Source organism: Neoarius graeffei, chromosome 2 (genome assembly GCF_027579695.1).
Source record: "Neoarius graeffei isolate fNeoGra1 chromosome 2, fNeoGra1.pri, whole genome shotgun sequence".
NCBI classification, from domain to species: domain Eukaryota; kingdom Metazoa; phylum Chordata; class Actinopteri; order Siluriformes; family Ariidae; genus Neoarius; species Neoarius graeffei.
In genome coordinates this window covers 4,632,525-4,649,683 of record NC_083570.1, presented here as the reverse complement: position 1 = coordinate 4,649,683, position 17,159 = coordinate 4,632,525, and the positions used below count along the sequence as shown (strand labels likewise).

General features: G+C 39.6%; 1 protein-coding gene across 2 annotated transcripts in view; it reads left to right on the top strand.

Annotated features, from left to right (window-relative positions):
• arhgap18 (Rho GTPase activating protein 18) overlaps window positions 1-1,213 on the top strand; it is an 81,272-nt gene extending 80,059 nt beyond the window's left edge. For both annotated transcript variants that reach the window (XM_060913578.1, XM_060913579.1), the window contains exon 15: window positions 478-1,213. In XM_060913578.1, the coding sequence (XP_060769561.1) occupies window positions 478-569 (92 nt within the window). In that variant the 3' untranslated portion in view covers window positions 570-1,213. The remainder of the gene's footprint in view (window positions 1-477) is intronic.
• Window positions 1,214-17,159: the final 15,946 nt, after the last annotated feature.

The window sequence follows — 17,159 nt, the reverse complement described above, 5'->3', positions numbered from 1 at the left end:
ATGACCTATTGCCAATTGACCTAATGAGTTGCAATTTGGTCCTCCAGCTGTTCCTTTTTTGTACCTTTAACTTTTCCAGCCTCTTATTGCCCCTGTCCCAACTTTTTTGAGATGTCATGAAATTTCAAATGAGCCAATGTTTGGCATGAAATTTCAAAATGTCTCACTTTCGACATTTGATATGTTGTCTATGTTCTATTGTGAATACAATATCAGTTTTTGAGATTTGTAAATTATTGCATTCCGTTTTTATTTACAATTTGTACTTTGTCCCAACTTTTTTGGAATCGGGGTTGTAATTTAGTTTTAAGAAATAAAATAGGTGATATACAGCGTGATAGTGAGTGTCTGAAATCAGCAAGAAGATCTTAATGAAGTGATTTCCATTTCAAATTTATGCCACATTTGATCAGTAACTCTAGCTGTGAAAGAAACGTCAGCACTGTGCTCCTTCTCGTTTATTGTGTGTGTGTGTAGAGGAGCGCTGTCTGGATGAAGAGACGTACATGAAGGCCCTCCTGGAGCTCAACCCCACAGCTGAGTGGGTCATCAAATCCGTCCACCGCTAATGTTCTCTCTACGACCTGCCAATCAAGCAGCTGACCAATCACAGGACGAGCATGAGATTAAAGGGAAAGTGCCACTTCTTCCACTCTCCGTCTTTCCATCACTCTGCAGGCTGGATGAAACCGAGTCTGCTTTGCATTACGAAGCTGTATGGGCGTCGACTTGGGAATGTGATTTTTTTTTTTTTTTAAATGAGAAATTTGTGCTTTAATACAATACAAACACGACGGATCAGCAAACCGGTGAAGTGAAGAAATGGGAGAAACAGGAGAAATAATCAGCGCTACAAATTATCAATTTTGCTTTTTTTATGCACGACTGAATACTGTTTTGTTTTTTTTTTGCATATGTATAGATCTAAGAAATCATCAGACTGACAGCTAACCTTTAGCAGTACTGTACCGACTACAGCAGGAACATACAGCCAAAAAAACGGTATATCAGGAGATCTTTAAAACACTGACATTGGTATCGCTGTATATCAACGTACATGTTTTTTTTAGAAAGTACACAAAGTGGGCGTTTCTCGATATTGCGGGTGATTTTACTTTCAATTCTTTTCAACTGCAAAAGAAATTTTGAAATGTGTACTAATACAGATTAGGGCTGTGACGATGCATTGATGTAAATAAAACTCAACATATAACATTCGCTATTTAGAAGAATATCATTTTGAAGATTAATTAACGATACTGACATTAAACCTACGCTGCCTTTCAGATTTTTCAAGTGTAGGTCATAAAAAGGATTTTCCCCGACACACATTTTTGTTTAGTGACCGAAGGCTACTGAATTCGAATCGCAGACTTCGAATTTTATTAGTTTTTTTTTAATAGAACAATTAATGAATTTAGGGCCATGTGGCCTTAAATTCTCCGCTATTTTTTCCTGCTTCACCATGACCCGATACAAGATACTACGTCATGCATCACATCCCGTGGCGGGCTTTCCCCGTTCACGCAAGGCAAATTTGAAACAGGAGAGAAAAATGGAGGGCGTGAGTGTGCGAATGAAACGTGAAAGACTGACTACAGTAATGGAAAGAAAGCGAGAAGAAGAAAAGACGTTATGTTATATACGAAGGAAAGGAAACGCAGGACCAAACTAATAAATATTGGCGCTCAGCGAGCACCTCGGTGTGATCAGCTGTTCGTTTAGCGACAGAATGATGGAACTGTCAGTGCACGCTCAAAGGGAAACCTGTAGATGGCAGTAATGCGACACTGTGGATGCCAGCTGCCGTAAAACCCAAAAGAAGAAGAAGGTAAACCTGCTCGACTGCGTGATTTCATGCACATTATTTGCTTTAATCCGCTCAAATTAAATAACTTCCCAGCCACAGAATGGCCTGATATTTTGTGAGATATTACAGAAATAAACAATGACCACATTTCAGACGGAACTAAATTTCACCGATTTTATGAAATCAAAAGGCCGTCTAGCTTTAAAAGCGCTTGATCCGTTTACGTGTACGATATTAGCATGGTCAGGACGATATATCAGCGTGACGGTGTATCGCGATATAGATAACTGTTGTGATAAACAACTGAAGTCCACCTTCTCAATTCTGATTGGCCAAAAGATGTTGATGTTGAATAATTTTCTATAACTGCAGCTCTGACACGAGTGCAGGTTTATATTATATAAACGTTCTAACATGTTTTTGTGTCTATAGTAACAGCTCATTTACAGGGGCTTGTACAATGGATGTGCTAGAGAAATCTACAGATTAAAAAAATCATCGACATGGTGGAGTTTCCTGTCAGGAGAAATGCGTTTGTGGAAGGAGTCTCCAGTGTCGGCGCTTTGTAACAGTCAGAGGTGAAACTGGAACTTTGCACTTCTTTGCGTTTTCTTGGTAAAAAAAAAAAAAAGCTCTGCACAAGATTTTTTTGTCTTATTAACTTCAAAAAAAAAAGAAAGAAAAAGAGGTTGATGAGGGAACGACTGTTTATAGCTGCTATAACGTAAGGTAGAACGTTAACTTGTTTTGTGGATATTAAATGTAACTGTAAAGGGATGAAAAGCATGACGCTGGTCTTTAAGAAATTAAAAAATCGTAATCGTTAGCAAAGTGCTGCGGTGTGAGAGGAATAAAACACTTCGAGACGTGCTGTTATAGGAAAAGAATGAACTTTTGGGTGATGACGGTAAATTTTATTCGTGACGTGAGCTGAAACAGAACAAAAACGCAGTGTGGGTTGGGAGCCACTGCGCTGCTGTACAGAACAGGAACAGTTAGCCCATTAGCTAGCCGAAATAAACACACTATAAACATGCTTTTTTTTCCCCTGTGGTATCCAATTTTTGTAAAAAAAAAAAACGCTCCAAAAATCCTTTGTTCATTGTTCAAGTACACAAAATGAATCGTGTCCACTTTGTTCTGGGGTGTAAACAACTTGTGACACGGCTAAAAACCGGACACTAGCAAACTAGCTAGCATAAAACTACATTAGATTAGCATAGATTGATCGGAAAATATTCAGAACTGTACGTAAGAATTTACAAATTCACTTATAAATATTTCCCTAAGTCCCGACTCCTGTAATTTGTCTTAAAATTAAATTTGTCGTCGCACATTTCAATCAGGGCGGCACGGTGGTGTAGTGGTTAGCGCTGTCGCCTCACAGCAAGAAGGTCCGGGTTCGAGCCCCGTAGCCGGCGAGGGCCTTTCTGTGCGGAGTTTGCATGTTGTCCGCGTGGGTTTCCTCCGTAGCCCAAGAGCATTAGCTCAAAATTGAGTCCAACCCGGAACAAATTAGTAACAAGCTAAATTGTTCAGAATACCTTTAGGAATAACATACTAAAAGTCCCCGGGAATCCACCTTGTGCTCTCTGAGAAATTCAAGATGGCCGCCGATTGGAGATTTTTCAATATCTCAGGGATAAAACATAATATAAATGCAATTAAAATGTTAAATTATATGTTCTCTCATACAAGCAATGCAAATTCACCATTGTCACACTGTTAAAATTAAAATTAACCAAGATTACAAGGTCATTAATGTGGAAATTACATGGAATTTGATGGTTGACATGATTGACAGATTAGCTTAGTAGGCTACCTACATACATGAACATAATGTAAGACGACAATTAGACATCAATTTCCTTAATATTTAGTGCATCTTTAAGCTTTGATGAAATATTAAAGGGAAATTAAATTTGAGAACTCTATCTTCGAAAACTACAATGGCAAGCTGTTTCAGTACACTTCTTCAACATTCCGGCGACTTTCATGACAAAAAGGTCTGCCTCAATAAAAGCTCTTGCTTATAAACAGTGAGTAGACTTAAACACTTCCCAGTGCCTCAGGTGTAATGCTTGGACCTTTGTTGTACCATCAATGAAGTCGGGAATTTATTCAAGCTTGTTTAAGGGTGGAAAAAAATTCATCTTTGAGTTTCTAGCGCCAGTCTTTACTACTAGCAATGCCAGCGTGTTCGGACAAAAAATGACTGAACTCAGCATGACCTTTTAAAAATGACTGAACTAAGCATGACCTTTTAACATGCCATTTTTCATTTTACACCACCAGTTTACTTTAATTAATATACTAAGTAACTTTAAAAACGCACAATGGAATTCAACACGATATCACTTTAGATCCATGCATATATTTGAAATTTATGATACTGTATGTAATGCACACACATCTTGAAACATCGATAAAGGACATTTATTGTCAAACTCAAGAATTAATTCACAATAAAAAAATTCAAAGTGACAGTTGGTCCATGTTTGGACCGTCATGCTGGAGATTCTGGGTCTGTGTCATCCAGGGGTCTCAGCAGCAATGACTGAGGGTGTCAGGAATCTGTCACGGAGGTGAGCTAGCCTGATGTGCTGATCCTGAACTGGCGTCGTGACTCGAGGCTGACCAGGGCGTGGACGATCCCTGGTGCTCCCTGTCTGTCTGTAACGCAGACTCAAACGGGAAATGGTCGAATGATGAACACCGAAGTGCCGGGCGACCTCTGTCTGTGTACTTCCGGCACGCAACATCCCGATGGCCTGTTCACGTTGATTTTGGCTTAGGCGTGGCATCTTCAATAATGACAATTTTCCCATCATTTCCCCCGGGTATTTATAGGCAAGATTGTGTGTGTACAGTGTATGCAAAATTTGTTTGAAAATTAAAGCCTGTCCATGTCATTGACTACCCGAGTCATATTGTACGTTATTGAGTACAACTCCCTTAAATTCTGATTTGAGCACAGATTTGGAACTTATTCGGGCGGAACGAAGTTATTTTTCCATTGTGATATATTTATTTTCTTCTTGAGATAAACTCAGCACGAATTCAGCAAGTTTTATCAATGTGCGTTTTTAAAGTTACTTAGTGTATTAATGAAAATAAGTGCTCCAACCCCTAGTAATTGTGTTTGTTGTTTTGTGAACAGAATAAGACGATACGGCGTGAACGAGTAACCAATGGATCCACATTATACACAAATATACTGTTATAATAATGTGTACATTGTTATTATATAATGTTAATACAGAATGTAATTAATACACACATGTTGGAATTTACTCTCCTACCCTACAAAACATATATTCTGACCTTTTAATTGCATTAATATTTTGTTTTGGGCCTGAGATATGGGCAGATCTCCATTTGGACGCCATCTTGAATTTCTCAGAGAGCACAAGGCGGATTTCCGGGGACTTTTAGTATGTTATTCCAAAAGGTATTCTGAACATATTCTGAAATTTTCAGCTTGTTACTAATTTGTTCTACCGGGTGCTCCGGTTTCCCCCACAGTCCAAAGACATGCCGGTTAGGTTAACTGGTGACTCTAAGCCTACATCCACACGACAACGGCAACGAGATGTTATTTAAAAATATATCGCGTCCAAATGGGCAACGATCAGTAAAATATCAGGTCCATATGGCAATGCAACGCTTGCTGAAAACGATGCAATACACATGCCACACCTCTAGGGGCGCTGTAAGACGGTCCCTTCGGAGACACCAGAACAATAGAAGAAGTAAGGACGCATGCGCATAAACTATTATGCGCGAGACTTCATATTAGCCACAAAGTCAGGAAAATCTGTTCGTAAAATTAAGTTATAATGACCAAATACAATGAAAAGTATTTTTCCAGTCTCACCTGTGAAAGGTAATCCCATGTGATCTCGTTTGGACGGTAAACCTGTTGGTACAGTTAAACGCAGCTAATCTTTATTCTCCGCTTTGACCTATCCAATATGGCGGCGAGGATGACGTATGATTCTACGCGGAAGGCGGCGTCTTTAATGGTCTGGAATAAATTGAATGCTACACGTTGATGGATTAATTTGTTGTTCTACGCCCTTTTTGAGGAATGTATTGTAGGACTTAAACCAACATCTGAAGAGGTGAGATCGCTCCTTTTTTTCCCTATTTTTGCTGGCGGGATTGACTCTGCCCTCAGGGCTATTCTCTCACTCTCTCACTTTGCACCATTACACAATAAATATTCACAGTGAAAATATTTTGTAAGCGCGTTTCATGAACCAGGTTATAGGATTTGTTGACAACTCGCATCGAGTTCGTTACACTTCTACCCGGCGTGAAGCACTGACAGTCATGTGGTTGTGACGTCATCGTAAACAAATCCGTTCTACTCATCCAGACGACTTCGCAACGGCAACGTTGCCAGATCTTTCCACTCTGGAACCCGTTCTCAAAAGATTGCGTTTTGGGGCACCCAAAACGCCGATGCCGTGTGGACGCCAGGCCTAAACGATAAACAATTGTATCGGATTCACCTGAATCCGTTGCCGTGTGGACAGGGCCTAAATTGAGCGTAGGTGTGAATGTGAGTGTGAATGGTTGTCTGTGTCTATGTGTCAGCCCTGTGATGACCTGGCGACTTGTCCAGGGTGTACCCCGCCTTTCCCCGTAGTCAGCTGGGATAGGCTCCAGCTCGCCTGCGACCCTGTAGAAGGATAAAGCGGCATGAGAATGGGATGAGTTTCAAAAGACGTTTTCCACCATCGCCTGTTCAGATCTCCTGCTGTCCAGTGCTGTAAAAAGATTCAGAAGATAAATCTAAACCACTGAAAATGAGAAAAGGGTTTTGTTTTCGTGTGTGAGGAGTAAAACATGTGTAGTCTGCCCCGAAGCCCTGCCACCTGATCGCGTTCGCACGTTAACGTGTATTGTTTTCACACTGGCTGCAGGCACGTTTTAGAAAGTGGATTTGATTATGTTTGTGTATTTATTAATGCTGCATGTTAAAAAAAAAAAAATCAGCATGGTGATATGAGCTAAAAGGCTAACCTGCTTTTATTTTCTTTCCACATCCATAAAAATGGCTGTGATTTTCCAGATAGGACCATCTGATTGACTGTATTACAACCTTCCAGAAGCAAATCGCTCCCTACTCGCTATATAGTGTACTACTGTACATGGTGAGGACGCCATTTTGTAGTGTTGTCCGAATGTACAGTGAGAATTATTACACCCTATGTAGCGCACTCAAAGCATCCCACAGCACATCAGGAAAACGTAGTGTACAACCAATGGGCACTAACCAAACAATGTATCCCATCATGCATTGCGGTTGCGCTGAAAGAAATTAAATCAAAAGCCTCAAATTTGATTTGATAAAAAGCAGCGGCGAAGAAGAAAGAAAGGATTCAACCTTGATTTAAAAGAACTGAAAGCTGCAGGGACTTTGTATTGATTAATGCAGGAAATGCGCTCAGTATAATATGAATTTATCACAAAAACACATGCGTGTATTTATTATTTTGAAACCCAGCAGCCGACTGATCTAGCACGTTTTAATTGTGCGACAGTAATGACGTAAATACCAGCGCGACGGACTAGTGTCCGAAAGCATTTTTTCATTTTATCAATGAGCTCATGATATAGTCCTCTATATTGTAATTCCCTATATAGTGAGTAGGGAGTAGTGAACAAGTGAGTGATTTCGGACACCAGGATGGTCATCACTATCCCCCGCCACGAGCATTTTATGAAGACCTCTTAACACAACCTTATAATCCCATTGCTTTAATATTAACTTATGATGTCGTAAGTGCTAGGACACCTTCGGGTCATTCCGTGCCAACTCACCTAAATTTCTGGAAACTTCCCAGGTCACCCTCTCAGATTTTGCTGAATAAATTCTTACATGTAAATCTATATGTTTCTACAACCTCTGCAAATTATTAGCTTTCAATTCCTCATAGTTTCCGAAAAACAGGCCTTTGAAATTTGACCCCCAAAAAGCTAAATTTGCAAAACGTGCTTTCTTCCAACTTCAGGAGCTTATAATTTTAAAATGGATTAAACCTGGAAGCCAATATTGCAGATGTTTACTAAATGGCATCCAAATTTTTCAATTATGCCATCAGTTAGCCTCTGGGATGCTTATTTATCACTCTATAGGAAGCCAAAAATGGCTTTTCGGCCAAAATGAGCTAAAATAGGGTGCAACTATAGGAGCCATTCTGGAAAAATGGATCAACTCAGACTTTTCTCCTCATAACACAGTAATTATATGGTCATTATCTGTTCATAGGTAAATTTTTTCCAGGATAACACTGTTAGGTGATGAATTACAAAAGTTTTAACATAAGCCCATCTCTCTGAGGGCCCAAAAATAGCCCATTTTTGCCCCCCAGTTTGACCATGTGGCTAGGGGTTTAGGATCTTCTATTTTTTTCTTGATATTGTCTCCTATAAGATGTATAAACTGACCAAGTTATTTTAGCGAACACCTATGGCTTCACATTTAAATCAATTTTTATGTAAATGAACGTTTTTTTCATAAATCACTGTTTTGTCATATTCAGGACCTTATAAATCTGAAACAGAACTATATAGAAAAGTGATACTGCACAGATCTATAAACTGGCATACATATTTTCATATTCTAGAATGAGAATGCCTGAAGAATGCTTAGTTTTCTATCTATGGGAAACTGAAAATGGTAATTTGGCCCAAACTGGTAATTATTTATGAAGAGGTCCTTAAGTGAGGTTATGTGGCAACGTTGATTATTCTACTCATAAAGTACTGGTAATAATGTTCGGTACTTTTGCTATTCATAAATATATTGTTTCAATCATGATCCATACATGTTTGGAGTTTTATTTAAAAACCTGTCCAACAGTACTTTAACAGTTTACTGAAGTCATGTTAGTTATGGCATACACCACCAGATGGAGTGACAGTCTAGGGACAGCAGAGTCAGCCGGTCTGTCTGGACATTCTTTGTGTGGTTGAGGCCCCCCGACATAAAATCTGGAGGACGTCAGTATCAACTGTCACAGCATGACTTTAAGCATGTTCAAGATCTGTTTTCTAAGATGTAACATTATGCACCTTTTAATACTAGATATTAAGAGTCAGGACAGATGAAAATGGCATTAAGGAGTTTTCTAAAAGTGGTAAAAATGACTCTTTGCCTTTGTATACATGCATATTATATAGAGTGTACATGTGTGTATCTGTATGTAGTAAAGAAATGAGATGCTACTCAAACATTTTCTAGAGGTATTCTGATACAACAATCTAAACTGTTTTATGGCAGCTTACCGTATAAAACTCTGTCGGACCTCTGTCCAGGATAGTTCCATTTCAGGCCTATAAGCTGATAAATATGAGAAAAATGGAATAATCATAAAAAAATTTGTGTACATAAAAATTGATTTAAATATGAAGCCATGGGTGTTCGTTAAAATAATTTGGTCAGTAGATACATCCTATAAGAGACAATATTTAGAAAAAAAAAAAAGAAGATCCTAAACCCCTAGCCACATGGTCAAAATGGGCTATTTTTGGGCCCTCGAAGAGATGGGCTTATGTTAAAACTTTTGTAATTCATCACCTAACAGTGCTATCCTGGAAAAAATGTACCTATGAACAGATAATGACCATATAATTACTGTGTTATGAGGAGAAAAGTCTGAGTTGATCCATTTTTCCAGAATAGCTCCTATAGTTGCACCCTATTTTAGCTCATTTTGGCCGAAAAGCCATTTTTGGCTTCATATAGAGTGATAAATAAGCATCCCAGAGGCTAACTGATGGCATAATTGAAAAATATGGATGCCATTTAGTAAATATCTGCAATATTGGCTTCCAGGTTTAATCCATTTTAAAATTATAAGCTCCTGAAGTTGGAAGAAAGCACGTTTTGCAAATTTAGCTTTTTGGAGGTCAAATTTCAAAGGCCTGTTTTTCGGAAACTATGAGGAATTGAAAGCTAATACTTTGCAGAGAGTGTAGAAACATATAGATCTACATTTAGGAATTTTTCCAGCAAAATCTGAGAGGGTGACCTGGGGACCCCTAGGTGAGTTGGCACGGAATGACCCCTTCATAAAACGCCACCCAGCTTTCTTCAGTAGTATGAGCACGCAAAGTTTCATTGACGTAGCTTATGTAGTTTCTGAGACAACTTGTCCAGATTGAAACGGACGGATGGACAAACTTCATTCCTATGTCCTCCTGTGCACTTCGTGACGGGAGATAAAAACCTACTTATCGGTGATAAAGACGGCAGACGAAAACTGATCTATATTCCAAACTACAGCAGGTGTGAATCTTTCTTAGAAATGTACAGGACAGAAAGAAATAACCCGCACTCATCTCATTCTCCAAGTGGAATGAAAGTAGGGTAAAAAAGGAGTTAATGCTGATTGGAACTCGGAAATACCTGATTGTACCTGACTTCTGGCAAATGGAACGAACATTCCAGTCAGAATTCCCAGTCACACAGGAAAAAAAAAAATCGCAGTAACATGGTGGTTCATGGTGCGAACAGCAAACAGATTTCCCTTTGCATCATATTCTACTTGAAAGCACTTGGTTTTACTTGATGTTTTGTTTTCAATTTGTGAAAAGCTGTTGGAACAAGTTTCGATTTGGAACGGAATTCCAATTGATTGATTGATTGATTTCAACCCCAGTTTTAATAACACAATAAGACCGTTGTGATATAACTTTAGACCTTTTTTGTCTGTTGAACCAATCCAGAGACCAGCCATACAAATCTGACCCTCTTCTGGACATCCATGGTTTTCTGAGCAGAAGCAACAGAACGTGTTTAGCCTGGAATTTGAACTTTAATAACCTCATTTAATGAGTCTTATTAACATTATACAGGGCGGCACGGTGGTGTAGTGGTTAGCGCTGTCGCCCCACAGCGAGAAGGTCCGGGTTCGAGCCCCATGGCTGGCGAGGACCTTTCTGTGTGGAGTTTGCATGTTGTGTCCGCGTGGGTTTCCTCCGGGTGCTCCGGTTTCCCCCACAGTCCAAAGACATGCAGGTTAGGTTAACTGGTGACTCTAAATTGAGCGTAGGTGTGAATGTGAGTGTGAATGGTTGTCTGTGTCTATGTGTCAGCCCTGTGATGACCTGGCGACTTGTCCAGGGTGTACCCCGCCTTTCGCCCGTAGTCAGCTGGGATAGGCTCCAGCTCGCCTGCGACCCTGTAGAACAGGATAAAGCGGCTAGAGATAACGAGATGAGAAAACATTATACACAAGAACTAATTTATTACTATTTCTAAGTAACATAAATCAAGCCCCAGAACTTTGCTAATCAAGTTGCGAACTAACATAAATGTATGTATTATCTCGACAGTTGCTAACGGACTCACCTGTATTAATATACATTTATTCATTTATCTGTTGCTTTTAGCTACTAACGTACTGAGAGAGAACCCAGTCCCTTTGTTTAAGGGGTCTAAAGGAAGCTCTCTGGATTGAACTACCACTGTCCCAGTGTAGCAAATACTGTAGCATCAGGGTTTGTTCACACACACCACTTTTTGACCAATAGGGAACGGGTTCTTGAATTGGTTCCATTCAGGATTCTTTGAACCTTGGTGCCAGGTAGCGAATCAATAATAGGTTCTGTAATCGCAGATATTTGTTTCCAGTACATCTTTTCTTAACCTCCTAAGGCCCAAGCTTTTTTTTTACATGCATTTTTTATTTCTCTTTGCTATTTGGCTTATTAGAACCTGATTAGAATAAAAACTAAGCATCATCTTTTGATAAGATGTACTTTTAGAGAAAAAGTATGTCCACATATGTGGATTCTTGTTCCGAATTTCCATAAAGTGCTGTCCACGCATGTGACCGCTAAGCCCTAGGAGGTTAAGAACATTGCTGTGCTCTGCTTCATCTCCAAACTAATGACTCGCCAACTTTTCAGGTCTCGAACCACTTTCTTTTTTGTCAAAAATGCTCAGAACGGTTCAAAATTTGGCACGCGAACCAGACCAGAACCCGTTCCCTGTTCTCAATAAACACTAAAACGCTCTTTGAGACCTGAGACGCTAGGAGAACTGCACCAGTGATGCTTCAACGTGCACTTCGACATGAAGGAACACATCAGCAGGTCTGTAAAGGTTGTGGAATTTGCCTGTGGAGATTTGATCCTTTTGCTGTTTTTATTATTAAATGATGTAAAGTCGACATTTCAAATGAATCAGGTGTTTTGTTTTTCTATTGTTATGACTGTTTTTATACTGTGACTATGATAAAGCATGACTGCTGTTGTTCATCAATAACCACTAATCAATGTTTTGTAAATAAATATAATTGTAATTGCATATTTCACACAGTGTACTGTTTGCTCACTCGGTACGAATGAAGCGTGCATTAACTTTTAGGATGCTGTTTTCGGACGCTACAATTAAACGAACCAAAAAGCAAAAAAAAAAAAAGTTTAAGCGGGACAAAGCACTGAAAACTATCTTACAAAACACTTCAACACATCAAAAAGCTAAACAAATCTTTAACAAGCGTGTACGCTAAGTAAGCTAGTGTAAAACATTTGCGATACCAGTGTTTATTTTCTCTTCTACAGAAGACACTATCGACCAAATATGTTGAACAGAATACACTGCAAAAAGTGATTTCTTGTTAACTGTGGGTGGTAGAAAAGGGCAACTGGACTTGCTTGAAGATTCTTGAAAACGTTTCACCTCTCGTCCGAAAGGCTTCCTTAGTTCTGTCTGACTAATAGGGAGTATCAGATATTTATCCTCTCCTGGATCAGAATCAGAATTCTGATGACAAGCTCATCTTAGGCTACATCCACATGACAACGGCAACGAGATGTTATTTAAAAATATATCGCATCCAAATGGGCAACGATCAGTAAAATATCAGGTCCATATGGCAACGCAACGCTTGCTGAAAACGATGCAATACACATGCCACACCTCTAGGGGTGCTGTAAGACGGTCCCTTCGGAGACACCAGAACAATAGAAGAAGTAAGGACGCATGCGCATAAACTATTATGCGCGAGACTTCATATTAGCCACAAAGTCAGGAAAATCTGTTCGTAAAATTACATTATAATGACCAAATACAATGAAAAGTATTTTTCCAGTCTCACCTGTGAAAGGTAATCCCATGTGATCTCGTTTGGACGGCAAACCTGTTGGTACAGTTAAACGCAGCTAATCTTTATTCTCCGCTTTGACCTATCCAATATGGCGGCGAGGATGACGTATGATTCTACGCGGAAGGCGGCGTCTTTAATGGTCCGGAATAAATTGAATGCTACACGTTGATGGATTAATTTGCTCCTCTATGCCCTTTTTGAGGAATGTATTGTCGGACTTAAACCAACATCTGAAGAGGTGAGATCGCTCCTTTTTTTCCCTATTTTTGCTGGCGGGATTGACTCTGCCCTAAGGGCTATTCTCTCCCTCTCTCACTTTGCACCATTACACAATAAATATTCACAGTGAAAATATTTTGTAAGCGCGTTTCATGAACCAAGTTATAGGATTTGTTGACAACTCGCATCGAGTTCGTTATACTTCTTCCCGGCGTGAAGCACTCACAGTCATGTGGTTGTGATGTCATCGTAAACAAATCCGTTCTACTCATCCAGACGACTTCGCAACGGCAACGTTGCCAGATCTTTCCACTCTGGAACCCATTCTCAAAAAGATTGCGTTTTGGGCACCCAAAACGCCAGTGCCGTGTGGACGCCAGGCCTAAACGATAAGCAATTGTATCGGAGTCACCTGAATCCATTGCCGTGTGGACAGGGCCTAAGACATCATTTATCAACCATCTACAATGCGGTCTTGGACACTCTTCCCAGACGGCTGGGTGCACGCCAGGACCCAGCTGTTTTCGGTGACTCACAGGAGGACAGAGAGAGTCAGCTTGATCACCCTAATGACTCGCCGTTCACACCCAGCCTCCAGTGACCCACACCAACATGATGCCTCAACGACACCTTAGATGAGCTTGTCATCAGAATTCTGATTCTGATCCATATCTGATACTCCCTATTAGTCAGACAGAACTGAGGAAGCCTTTCGGACGAGAGGTGAAACGTTTTCAAGAATCTTCAAGCAAGTCCAGTTGCCCTTTTCTACCACCCACAGTTTACTATGATCTGGATGATTAAGAATCTTCACCTTGTTAAGAGAAAATATCTTTAATATGGGTGAATTTATCGAATATTTCTTTTGAGATGATTATTAGAACTCAAATACAAGATTATTTAGCTTACTTTTAGATGCTTTTCCTCATTTCAGGCTTGAAATTTTCTTATTCTGTTGGCAGATAATTCTAGAAAGAAGCAAACGGGTCCGTCTCAGAAACCGGTCTCTCATTTGGGACATTATGGTCAAAAAATAAATTTTCTAATTTTACTATTTTTTTTGTATTTACCTAACACTCAATGTTTCTTTTGTCTTGTTTAATAAGAATAAAGATAGCATCTTGCTTTATCTGGCCTCCACTGTGGAAAATTTTTTGATTACAATTCAAATGCTTTTGTAAAATTGATTTACATATAAAATAACGACATCATGAAGAATTAAAGCCCCTCCTTCACAGATGAGTGAAAATATTGAATAAATTTCCTCTTTTTGATTGCTTGGGTTAAAAATGCCAAGTTACTGTATGATGACTGAATTGATTATTCACTTAAATATGAATAATATGATACATTTTGGGTATTTGATATGGCGAAATAGGGCACAATGGAAAAATCAAGAACGCACCGGAAAGATGAGAATAACGGCGGTGGTAAAAGAACAGTGACTGTACCGGCTGAAGGTCGCGCAGGTCTCTGCTGCGGCGCGCGAGCAACGGGACATCACTACCGCACCGGACGGAGCAACTGGCCATAGATTCTATCAAAAGTTCAATCTAAATTGACCATGGTTGCAAAATATTGGCCAAAAATACGCAAACACTTCGAAATATGAAAGTAAGATGAAAAAGAAACATTCTATTGCCTTATACTGCAAGACTAAAACAAAATAAAACTGTCAAAACTCACCTTTTAAGTGATAACGTCCGAACCAGTGGCGGCTGGTAGTCTTTCAAACAGGGGAGACTGGTCGGTTACGATATTTCCAGATTTTAAAAGAAAAAACACATCAATTTTGCCCATACTTTTGCCTCTGATCTGGCTGATTGTTGGCAGGGTCACAAACTGTGAAATAACAGGTTCTTTTGGCCCATTAGCCTACTGTCCAATATACATGATGGTGGTGTTGGGGGGGTATATTTTAACATTTTATATTTTAAAATTATGGCATGTTGTTTAAAAATCGATCATTATTGAAAGCAGCTCTTTGTCAGGAACCTCAGCAGTAACAGCAGTGTGTTCTGGAATAGGCACAAGCACTGACCTTGGGGAGCCAAACATAGAGCTGGGGGCCACACATTTCTTTCAATGATACTTTCCCGATGTTTTACTTATTTTGACTGAGAAATGTTTTATTGACAATTTTGATAACCCTTCACTTTTAATCCAGGTCTGTAGTGTGAAATGTTCTCGGCTGTGTTTTTGTTTAAAAATGTCTTCCAAATTGTAGCTGTGTTTAATTCATATCCAGAAAAATATATATTCCAATATAATATACTCAGCATAAACATTTTAAATAGATTCTATATTTTTGGTCCATCCATGACATATTACTAAAGTAGCCTATTTACTGTTGTTGATGTGGGTCACTTGCTGTTAGCCAATTCACTTTCTCGTACCAGGAGAGCTGAAAGGAACGAGTATTATTCCCGACCTTTTTCACCAAGTCAATTTGAGGCGTTGGTCTACCGTGCTCTTTAATTTTAATTTTTTCCTCGAAAGGAAGACTGGCAAATGGCTTCGCCAAAATTAAATCAGCAATGCTTGGCATCCGTGCGCAGCTTTCTTGCTAGCTGACTAGCCCCCTCAAGATCAAGTTCAGTCACTCAAATAAACGAAATTTCTGGAACTAAGATAGCAAACTTGACAACACTATATTTACACTTTATTTACAATGAAAATATATACAAACTAAAAAAGCTGGTAGAAACCGTATGTAATGAATGAAATCGAAATGTAAGCCGATCTCTTACAATACACCACAGCACTTCCGAATCTGCATGGGACTGAACTGATGTTGCCAGATACTGCTGACGATATCCAGCCCAAAATATGTTCAAAACCCGCCAAAATGCACTTAAAACCGCCCAATCTGGCAACACTGTCCGCTGCCTGTCTATAGTTGAAATGAGCTGTCAATCAAAGAAAATATCCAGCCGCTTTCACCAATCACCAGTCTCCTCGCGGAAACTGCCATGTCCCTCCCATGTGAGGCTCGGAGTCCGTGGGCAGGCGTTTTCGCAGTATTTGTCCAATAACCATCTTGTATTTTGAGATGGAAAAGCGCAGAGCTCCCAAATGCCATTGAAGTCCATTGAGGCTGGGAGTCCGTGAGACTCCGTGGGCGGGCATTTTCGCAGTATTTGTCCAATAATCGTCTTGCATTTTGAGATTGACAAGCACATAGCTCCCAATCCACTGAGGCTGGGCTGCATCGCGCTGTCACGAGGGGGAAAAACTCACACACACATTAGGCGAACTGGGGAAAGTTATAACGGAATGATTTCGCACTGTAGTTGGGTTGAGCACATATATTTCTATGATTCTGGATCTGAAATAGCAATGTTATAAGGTCGGCTATAACATAAGCCTAGCGCAATTCATCCTACACGATGTTCGTCATTTTTAAAGGAGGCTGAGCCTCCCTCGTTGTCTTAGAGCAATCGCCCGTGACACACACACAGTAAATCTTACCCATTGTAAAAATTGCAGGTAATTACATAACAACCTGAGCATGATCATTTGGAGGACTTCCCTTTTCTGTGTCATATTACTGGAACACTCACTTGCTTCCTTATTACTGTAATCTCAGTTTTTCTCGAACATACCTTGCTCTGGAATTCAGATTCTCCACTAAACACTGATCAGATCTACAGTTCTGTGCAAAAATCTTTGGCACGTGTAAAGAAATCCTGTAGACCAAAAATGGCTTAAAAATAATGAAATGAAATGTTTCAACGTTAAAAAATACTATAAACAGTAATTAGTAAGCCATAATAAATGACACAAAGTCGATATTTGGTGTGAGACGACCCTTTGCTTTAAAAAAAAAAAATATAGTAGTCTCAGCAGTTTTATAAAGAAATGAGCTGTAGGTTTTCCTGAGCATCTTCCAGAACCAGCCGCAGTTCTTCTGGACGCTTTGACTGTCACACTCGCTTCTTCATTTTGCACCAAAACCCAGCAGCCTTCATTATGTCTTCTTTTTTAATCTGAAAAGCGCT